Source organism: Ursus maritimus, unplaced genomic scaffold, assembly GCF_017311325.1.
Source record: "Ursus maritimus isolate PB19 unplaced genomic scaffold, ASM1731132v1 scaffold_5, whole genome shotgun sequence".
Lineage (NCBI taxonomy): Eukaryota > Metazoa > Chordata > Mammalia > Carnivora > Ursidae > Ursus > Ursus maritimus.
In genome coordinates, this window is record NW_024426663.1 from 44,008,006 (window position 1) to 44,017,831 (window position 9,826).

Sequence of the window (9,826 nt, forward strand, 5' to 3'; positions counted from 1 at the left end):
CACCCCAGTCTCAACCAAATGCCAAAGCTTTTCATATGCTGGTGCCATCCCAGCCCATCTCGAATTTGCCTAGTTAACTCCTTTCATCCTCAAGGCCCAGCTTAAGTGTGTCCTCAGAGAAGCCTCTTTTGACCATCCTATTAAGATTCTTCTCTACCTAACCCCCATGCTCTCAAAAACAGATTTTTTATTTATTTTTCTTCAAAGCACTACTCCACCTTTTCTATTTGTACATCGGGGTCCACCCGAGGAAATAGAAACCATACCAGTTTGTTTGAACAGGTAGAATTTAATACAGAAAATTAGCAAAAAGGTCTTGTTTGAGAAGATGAAAGAGGACCCGGAGATGCCACAAAGACAGTGAGTCCAGGAGATGGCCCCGCGCCAGGGCTGCGCTCTGGAGCTCTGACAGTCCCATTTGTCTCCATCCATAACTCAGGAGCTTGGAGGAGGCTCTGCGGAGCTGCTTCTCAGATTCTAAGGGGAGGGTGTCACCTGGCTGGTGCTGGCACCTCTGACAGGGTGTACTCAAGCCGTTTCTGGGAATGATGGAAAAAACTAGAAACTGCAAATAACTGGTGATGCTGGAGTAAAATGAATGGCTGGGAAAACAAGGAGAGCAAGAAAGAGCAAGTCCCTTTTGGTTCCTCTCGTCTACCCGTCTTCCACGCTGCTCCCTATGAACGGAGCCTAATAGGGACCCACTCGGCAAAGGAAAAATGTGCTTTGCAGAGCCTCGGCCTGAGCAATTCAGAGCAGCATATAAAAGGCTGAGTTCACGAGTAAGATATCATAGCTTAAGAATTAGCACAGTATTTGTTTATTTATTGTCTTTTCTTCCCTGCTAGACAATATGCGTTCAGGACCTATGCCTTCCTTTTACATGTGCAGAGTAAAAGTAGATAGAAGATACTCCAAAAATATTTCTTGAATGGATGAACTCATTAGATTTTTCTCAAAACTAGTGAGAAAAAGGTACAAATTAATTCTTTGTCAATTGAACAATAACAAATGCCGCATAGGATGGTCTAGGCAGTGGAGCTAAAATATGAAGATGAGGCACTTCCTTGTTATTTAGCAAGGAATTTAAGACATTCTCATATAACAATAAATCATAAAATGTCATAGAAAACATTCATATGTTTAAATATCCAGAGAATTAAACAGGCAGCAAAATCTACAGGAGATCAGAAAAGGAAAAGGTAAAGGTAGGTTTGGAATAATTCAGACTTGTGGAAGAAGTTGCCGTCTGAGGCAGGCACGAGAGGGGGCAGACAAGCAAAGCCAAGGAGGAGGGATGAGTCTGGCCTGTTTTCAGGTGATTCTGATGAAAGCAGAGACATGAGAAATTAGTAGAAGTCACTGGAAAAGTGTGCAACTGTGGAAAATCCTAAGTTCTGGAGTTAGCATTTTAAGTAGTATGTCTTCTGCAAAGAGGAGCCATTAAGAGATTTTAAGCAAAGGAGTGGTGTGGCATTGGGAATATTTTCTGAAAGTAAATTTGGCAGCATCATGGGAACGGACTGAATGTGTAGAAACTGGAGCCGGTAAGACGAGTTAGAAGACTGACACAGTCTGGAGCCAGAAAAAGATGGCAGAGATAGAAATAAGAGAAAAAGGTAACAGGTAACATTTAGAAGGAAGAATCAATACAACATAATGCAGAATTAATCTAGGGAAAGGTGAGTGAAGAGGATTTAACCTGCAGTGATTCACAAAGAGAAGGTTCAGAAGGGTGGAGACAGATAAAAAATCATTGAGTTTCATCTGAAGAACATGATTAACAATGACATCAGTAAAATAAAAGTCCCAGTGAATAAATTTCCTCTAATAACTAAACCCAGTATTTTCAAAAGCTATTATGAATCTGGAAGAATATATATGTCTTCATCTTGAGGGACCTCAGAAGTACTAGGCTTCTGGAAGTTATAATATTGAGATGACATCTCATTTCCATAGATATGCTCCTCGAAACTGGTCTGCCGAGTGTTCTCATATAGTTCTTTGTCGGTTTCTTCTTTAGGTTTGGGGGCACCACATTCCACGTTTTCATAGTTGTCATGTGTGTTAGTCCCTCTCCCAGAAGATCTGCAGTCTTGGTTCTGCACTGAGATTTTATCCCTTGAGTTGATAGCGAGAAGATTTGAGAGTGTTTTAGTATAGTCTTTTTTCCTGCTGCTTCTCCTTTGCAAGACCCTTGGTAAGGTAAATTGCATGGGGTTCCAGTGTTTCCAGCGCCAAACGCACCCAATTCCGCAGATCAACAAGAGGAAAAGAAGGGAAATTCCTATAGAAGTGGCCACTGATGTATTTCCACAGCTTTTCAACATTTCTGCACAAGCAGTGTTGTTTAGTGGTATGGGGGAGCCCTTAATGAATTCACAGGTGCAGACAAATGTAATTCCTTTTAGGGTATAGTTAATAAGTAATCCTGGAAGCTCTTTTAGGCATTTCTTTTCCAGACGTGGAAGAACATCATTTGGCAAAGTCCTGATACAATTAGAGGAGAGATTGAATAAACTTAGCCTTGGACGATCCTTCTCGTTGTATGGGATGTTTCTTACATTACAATCCTTAGTGTATAATTGTACCGTGTCGGGAGGGATTTTAATCGACTCCACTTCACTTTCTATCAATGAATCACAAAATGAAGCAGTAATGAGTGGAAGATAATGGCAGAGCAGAAAACTCAAGAAAGAGAAGGTTGAATGATCTGCCATCCAGACACCTCCTATAAATTGAAAAACAAATTAATTGCATATTTATTACATAGCATAACAGAAAAATCTGTCAATATCTACCAATACATTAAGCACTGTCATTTAGTTAGTTCCTGCCTCAAAAGAGAATATAGTACTCGCTGTTGTGAGAAGAGTAAAAGAGAACTTCTACCTGCTCAAGCCTGAGTGGTTTTATCAGTTAGATTTCAACATGGCTTTTGGCAATAAGGCTAGTAATTTTCAAGTGAAAGACAATGTTTTCAATGCAATAAGAGGAAGGGACAAGAGTACACCTGTGCAATAATTTCCATTATTTATCACCTCCTCTGTGAGGCCTTTTCCTTAATCATTCCTTGTTCTGCATTCCCCTATTAATGAGTCAATTCTCTATTATAGCATGACAGTCTGAGTTATAGGGAATTGTGTGTCTTCCTACCTGGTTAAATGGTGGGCAGGGATCAGGTCTTTTCATCTGTATATTCCGAGAGAATAGCATAGTACCTAGTGCAGAAAAGAAATTCAATTGATATTTATTAAATAAGGGAGTCAAGAAACAAATGACTCCAAAGCTCAGCATCTAATTACTTAAGTTGTTTAAAACTGAAGATATGTCTTCTAAAGGGTATAGATGTTTTGTTTTAAGAATTTATTCATTTATTAGAGAGAGAGATAGTGAGAGAGAAAACAAGTGGGGGTGAGGAGGAGAGGGAGAAGCAGACTCCCCACTGAGCAGGGAGCCTGATGCAAAGCTCATTTCCAGGACCCTGGGATCATGACCTGAGCTAAAGACAGATGCTTAACCAACTGAGCCACCCAGGCACCCCTAAAGGGTATAGTTTATATTTAAAAGAAGAAAAGAGCTCTTTGACCTAACACAAAATATCTAAAACGAACTTCGAAAGGCTTTCTATCACTAGTGTTCTCACAACTTCCAGCAAACAACTTTTCAATTAAGATAATTTCAGAATGTTTTCTGCCAAGGCTTTAAAAACGGCAAAGAGGAGAGAAATGAAAAGTATTCAACCAGACTGAGTGTTGTATTATGATTTGATCAACAAAACATTATTACTGCATGTTTTCAGCCTAGACACAGAAGTAGTTACATCTAATACCATTTTCACTGTTGTTGCTGTTTCTAATTTTATTGAGATATATAATCGATATACAACATTGGATCGGTTCAAGGTATACAGCATGATGATCTGACATATGAATACATATGTGAAATACAACATGAATACATATTGTGAAACGATGGCCACACCAAATTTAATTGATGACCATCACCTCACATAGGTACAATTTTTTTCTTCTCATAATAACTTTTAAGACCTACTCTCTTAGCAACCTTCACATATACAATACAGTGTTGTGAACTATAGTCATCTAATATTGTTAATAGTGCTTGTGAGATGATCAACATCTATTGAATGTCACCATAATATTTAGTTAAGAGCTTATTTTGGATCAGCTTCTAAACACTTTTACATGGATTATCTCAGTTGATCCTACAAATGCCATATGAATTAGATACTACTGTTATGTCTATTTTACAGAAGAGTAAGGACAGGATTAAAGAATTTAACTTCTTGAATAACTAAAAAGTGACTGAATCAAGATTCAAGTAAAATTTACCCCAAAATACTATTCTTAACCAAAATTCTATAAATGGCTATCAAGAATATCTATTGCTAAATTTTTATAGCTTGATTTGCTCTCAGCTTCTTGAGGGATGGAGTTCTTATTTATCTTTATATTACCAAAACCAGGGCAGACACAGAAGAGTTACTTTCTTGAATATTTGTTAGTGAATGGAGCAAACAGCATTCGGATAACACACGATACCAAATGTTTCTAAATTTGTTCAAGGTTGGAATACATCAATGTGAAAATTTTCAGTTTGGCATTTCACCCAAAACACCTAATGACATATGAAATACGGTTAACTTTTACAAAATTTATTTGAAAAAACTGTATGGACAGACATCCCAGATCTAGACATCTATTAATCTCTTTGGAACCTTTTTAGGTTCCTTCCTTTGTAAAGACCAGACACAATGCTGTGTCCAAAGGCAAATATTTGGCAAATGACTTTAACCATTAGGACCTCATTTCCTTTCTAAAACAGATAAGAACTGATGGTAAGTAAGATAATTTATGGTATAAGTGATTACCCATTTAAATAAAAATTTGGTAGCATATTTGAACTGAATTTCAAATACAGATTAAAACGAATCACCTTTTTAAAATTCTAGGCTTGCAACAAAAGTGGAGAAGGCTGACTATTGCTGAGGATAAGGTAATAAATTGCCCTCCCAATTTCCAAGACGAGAATTTATTTTCACCATCTATATTGTTCTATGTAGACAATCCAAAACATTCCAAATAGTAAAACTGTCAAAGAAGTGCTTACTGAGATAAATACGAGAAGACTTCTTAGAAGAGAAGAATGCATCTTTTTCTTTGCTCTAAAACAACTTAATAGCAAAAACTCTGACAGGTAAAATGGAAAGACCTACTAGAATGAAAACCATATGTTAAACAAGACCCCCTCAAAGCTTGCTTAACACCCCAACAAGTCTCACTTTGCCCAATCTGCAAGAAGGCTGTTCCTGTTTTGGGAAACAGTTCCAACACACTACCTAACAATTATTCATTTGTCTTAAAATCACAAATGATTGATAGACTTCTGGAATCTACAAAGGCAGAATACTGCCCTTCTGTTTGGAAACAAGACAATAGCAAAGCCTAATCTTAACGTGTAAGCATATATACTGGTAAAGGCAGATTTACCTCACCCTCAGTTTGTAAACTGATTTTTCCCCCTATTGCCACAGAAGGCCACCTAAAAACTATGTCTGGTAACATAAAAAAGTCATAATTTAAAATGAACTTGTTCTTCACAGTTTTCATTAGCCATAACTTACCTTGAAACTGTTGAGCCAAACTCTCCTCTATTCCTTTGGTTAAACCTGCTTTAGTGTTCCTCTTTTTAGTGTTCCTCTTCTTTACCCCACCTTTCAGATTATTTCATACTTGCAAAGTTTCCTGGTTGTAGAGGAAGTTCTTAACAGATGTACCAGAATTAAGATACATGGCATGAGTTTTGAAAAAGGAAGTCCAGCCCTTCATCCTTATCAATAACTCTCCAACTATATCAGAAAACGATGCATGGAGCCCAGATGCTTTTTTATTTGCAGAGTATTTGCAGTCCTCACTTCAAAATCAGTAAAAGCCATTTCACTTGCACTTAAAATGTTTTAAGAAGAAACATTTGGAAATGTAGTTACGTGGAGGTCTTGTTTATTTCTTTGCTCGAAGGATTGTTAAAACAGTCTTCATTTCAAATACTATGTACCAGTCCCATAGGTTACATTTCCACTTGTCAAACCGGTGTCCCAATTTTGGTTCAGAAAATGTTAATATTCCTTTAAGTTGATAAGACAGTAATCTTACAAAGTATATTCAGCTTGACTTGTGACATTTCTGTGATCTTCTAGTAGGCAGAAAGAAAAACTGTTTCACTTTGTTTAATAACAGTCTGGGCACTCACTAGGTCTTCCAAACGCTTTGTGTACTACTCGGTAAACCCTCACAACAACCTGTGGGGTAGGGCTGTGATTCATCCTATGTTACAGGGGAGGAAATGGAAGTAGAAGGGTAACATAATCCCCCACCCAGTGTGGCCCAGCAGTGTGCCTCCAGCACCTGTGAGCTAAACCACTGCACTCTGCTGTCTCACTTGGGTGAGTAAGAGGTTTCCAACATAGAACCCTTACTCAACAGCATTTCTCAGAGACCAAATCCATGGAGTAAAAAATTAGAAAAGGCTGAATTAAAAAGATGAGATCATAAAGCAATGGAAAGTTTGCCTTTTAAATTGTATTGGAACTTTTTCAACCCCCGGCATTTCCTTTGAGTCAAGTGATTTAAAAGAAGATTTCATTACTGAAACACCAACCAGACGTTAGAAGAACAAGGCTGTCAATACAGATTGGGCAGGGACATTCTGCCAGGCATTGTACTAAACAGTGGGGATGCAATAATGAACTATCTCCCTTGTAGCACCTAAAGCCTCCTGAAAGAGGCTGCTGTACACACAAGATCATTTCAGATCAAGGAGGTAAGGGCTAAGAAAGACACAGAGGACAGTGGGAATAAGGAAAAGAGGCATCCAGTTCAGAATGGTCAGGGAAGACAAGACCTGACCTAAACCTCATGGAATAAAAAGGAGTTAATCAAGGCAGAATAGAAGGGTTCCAGGCAAAAACCCCAGAGTGAAGGAGGTTATAAAGTGCTATGAGGAATGAACCATGAAAGATAGTACCCTACTGGTGTTCCATTTTAAGCTGCGAAATCTGCCCCCTTGGAATACGAGTCATGCCTATAGAGAGGTACATTGTTATGGTTCATTGAGCAACTTAGAAAAGTTAGACTATGGTCCAGGGCTTAAAAACAAACAAACAAACAAAAAACTGATAATGAGAGAAAAAAAGGCTCAAGATTTTCACTCCTAGGTATACACTCAACAGAAATGAAGGCCATTTCTGTTTATAACTGCTTTAATTCATAATATCTCAAAGCTCTAGAAACATTCCAAAGATCCCTCAACAATTCAATGGATAATTAGAACATGATAAAACCATGCAATTGGATACTACATATAGCAATAAGAAATCCGAAATACTGATACATTACAACATAGATGGATCTCACGAACATAATATAGACTTTAAAAAGCTATGTGCAAGAGTACAAACTGTAAGGTTTCATTCTCAAATCATGGAAAGCTTATCTGTGAACACATGCTGGTAGAGGTCAGAAAAATGGGGATTACTATAGACTGGAAGGTGCATGAGGGAGCCTTCTTGGATGCCAGAAATGCTCTATATCTTGATCTTTGCGGTGGTTATGTGTAACCATTCATCAAGCTCTCCATTTAAGATTTGTGCACTATATGTAAATTGTCTTAATTAAAAGAAATTGGGAATGAATAATAAGATGATTCTTTTAAAAGTCAGGAAAAGCTGGGGCGCCTGGGCGGCTCAGTTGGTTAAGCAACCAACTCTTGATTTCAGTTCAGGTCATGATCTCAGGGTTGTGAGATCGAATCCCGTGTAGGACTCTGTAGCAGAGTCTGCTTGAGATCTCTCTCTCCTTCTCCCTCTAGCCCCCCTTCCACCCCCACTTACTTGGGGGTCCTCTCTTTAAAAAATAAATAGATAAATCTTTAAAAAAAATGAAATGGAAGTTATGAAAAGTTGAGATAATTAGAGATTTTTTTTTATTCATTCAGATTGCTACCTTATTTGGTAAACTAGTCTCCTAATTTGGATGGAGAAACACTTTGCTCAACTATAGGCAGACTTTGAGTTGGATGAATTCTAAATGCATCTAGAGTTTCTTGAGTCTGGACATTGGTAAGGCTGGTGGTAAGAAAGAGGGGACTTATTAATGAATCTTAAGCTTCGGCCCAGTGAAAGCAGGGAATTCCTACTTTCTGAAATTATGAATATGTCTTTCATTGAAACACCTTGACTTACTTAAAGATGTGGCACTGGAAAATCATGTTCAACCTAAAATTACATAGGTATAGAGCAATTTTATCTAAAAGAAATAATTATAGCATCTTGGACAAATAATACAACTTCTTGATCTTGCTTTCTTCATCCATAGGACAACAATGGATTGGGTGATCCCTGACATCTCTTCAAATACTACTAAGGACATATGAACAATATACATAGTCGTCACATTTAGAAGAGGGTTTTTGAAACTACTTTTCATGTGTAGTATACACTTCTCCTTTTAGTCTGACCCCCTCTTTTCATCACAAGTCTTTCCGAATTGCTACACAGATCAGAAAACATGACTTGAAGTTTACTTCAACTTCAGTTGAACAACACTCCCTCTTCCCCCAGTGCTTTCCCCTTTTACTCCTTCAGATGAAAATAAACAGACACTGGGAAACTTGAACAATCATTCAACATGAAAAAAATTGAAAATCTTTTTGCATCTTCATGAATAAAATGGAAAACTGCGTAATTTAGCATTCTTATAGTAAACAGACTCACCATTCATCTTAAACTGTGGATACGATTTCACAAGTCAGATAACTGATAAACTATTTCAACAGAGTTTTTGTTCAGTTGAGGAGAGTACTGTAAACCAGGATTAACAGCAGACACTGAATCAGTCATTGTTGGATTCTGCCAACTTCTTCAATAAATGTTGAGAGGTGTAATATATCACCAATTTTAAGTAACTGGCTATAATTTGAAACTGCCCTATAGTCAGGCTAGATGTGAGAATTGCTGGATAGCAGACACTCTCTCCCACATACAGGACAGTGAAGACCACAATGACCATTTCAAACCTGGCAGTGGGAGGGGGCTGGGGTGGTAGGTTAGCTTGAAGAGGAAGGCACTACTCTAAATCCTCTGCATTGAGGATACAGTCCAAGATGGTGGAGGAGTAGGAGGCCTTAGTGTCATCTGATCCCAGGAATTCAGCTGGATAGCTATCAAATCACTCTGAACACCTGTGAACTCAACCAGAGATCTAAGAAGAGAATAGGTGCAACTCTACAAATAGAAAGCAACCACTTTCTGCAAGGTAGGAGGTGCAGAGAAGTAAATCTGAGGCGATATTTGGGAATATAGACTGCGGGAGGAGGGAGCCTCCCTAAGCCAGCTGCAGGGAAGTGATACAGCAGCAGAGCACAACATGAGAACTTTTATAAGTCTGCTCTGGTGAGGGATGTTCCTGACTGAAAGGTGCTCAGGTGGCGAAGAAGGGCAGAATCATAGATCAGACAGTGTGACCTCAGGATACCCAGGGTCACAGGAAGATCAGGTGCTGAGTGTGGCAGAGTTCCCAGGCATCATAGTGGGGAGGCTGGCTGCAATGAGCGAGCCCAGGAGTGGGCTCTCAGCTCAGGGTTACCATATACCATGAACCACAGGACAGTTGGGCTACCGCTCTCCGAGCAGGGGACCAGCGAGTGGCAAAACCTTGGCAAGAGCCCCCTTCCTCCCCAGGGAGGAGTGGTGCAGGTGCAAGCCACAGAAATCTGCAGGGTTTAGAGACTCCAAACAGGGCCACAT

The 9,826-nt window shown here is 38.9% G+C and overlaps 1 protein-coding gene across 2 annotated transcripts; it reads right to left on the reverse strand.

Moving 5' to 3' along the window:
- Positions 1–269: 269 nt before the first annotated feature.
- On the reverse strand, positions 270–5,792 carry GAPT (GRB2 binding adaptor protein, transmembrane). 2 transcript variants are annotated; one of them, XM_008691396.2, is made up of 3 exons: positions 5,648–5,792; positions 3,157–3,221; positions 270–2,731 (listed from the first exon to the last, which is right to left on the reverse strand). In XM_008691396.2, the coding sequence occupies exon 3, from the start codon at positions 2,718–2,720 to the stop codon at positions 1,860–1,862; it is 861 nt and encodes a 286-aa protein (XP_008689618.1). In that variant the 5' UTR covers positions 2,721–2,731; positions 3,157–3,221; positions 5,648–5,792; the 3' UTR covers positions 270–1,859. The 2 variants fall into 2 exon arrangements, with proteins under 2 accessions (XP_008689618.1, XP_040478183.1); XM_040622249.1 differs by lacking the exon at positions 3,157–3,221 and having other exon boundaries at positions 5,648–5,791.
- Between the last annotated feature and the right edge of the window lie 4,034 nt (positions 5,793–9,826).

Coding starts and splice junctions, on each gene's coding strand:
- GAPT (XM_008691396.2), bottom strand. CDS start 2,720: ATGGCAGATCATTCAACCTTCTCTTTCTTGAGTTTTCTGCTCTGCCAT.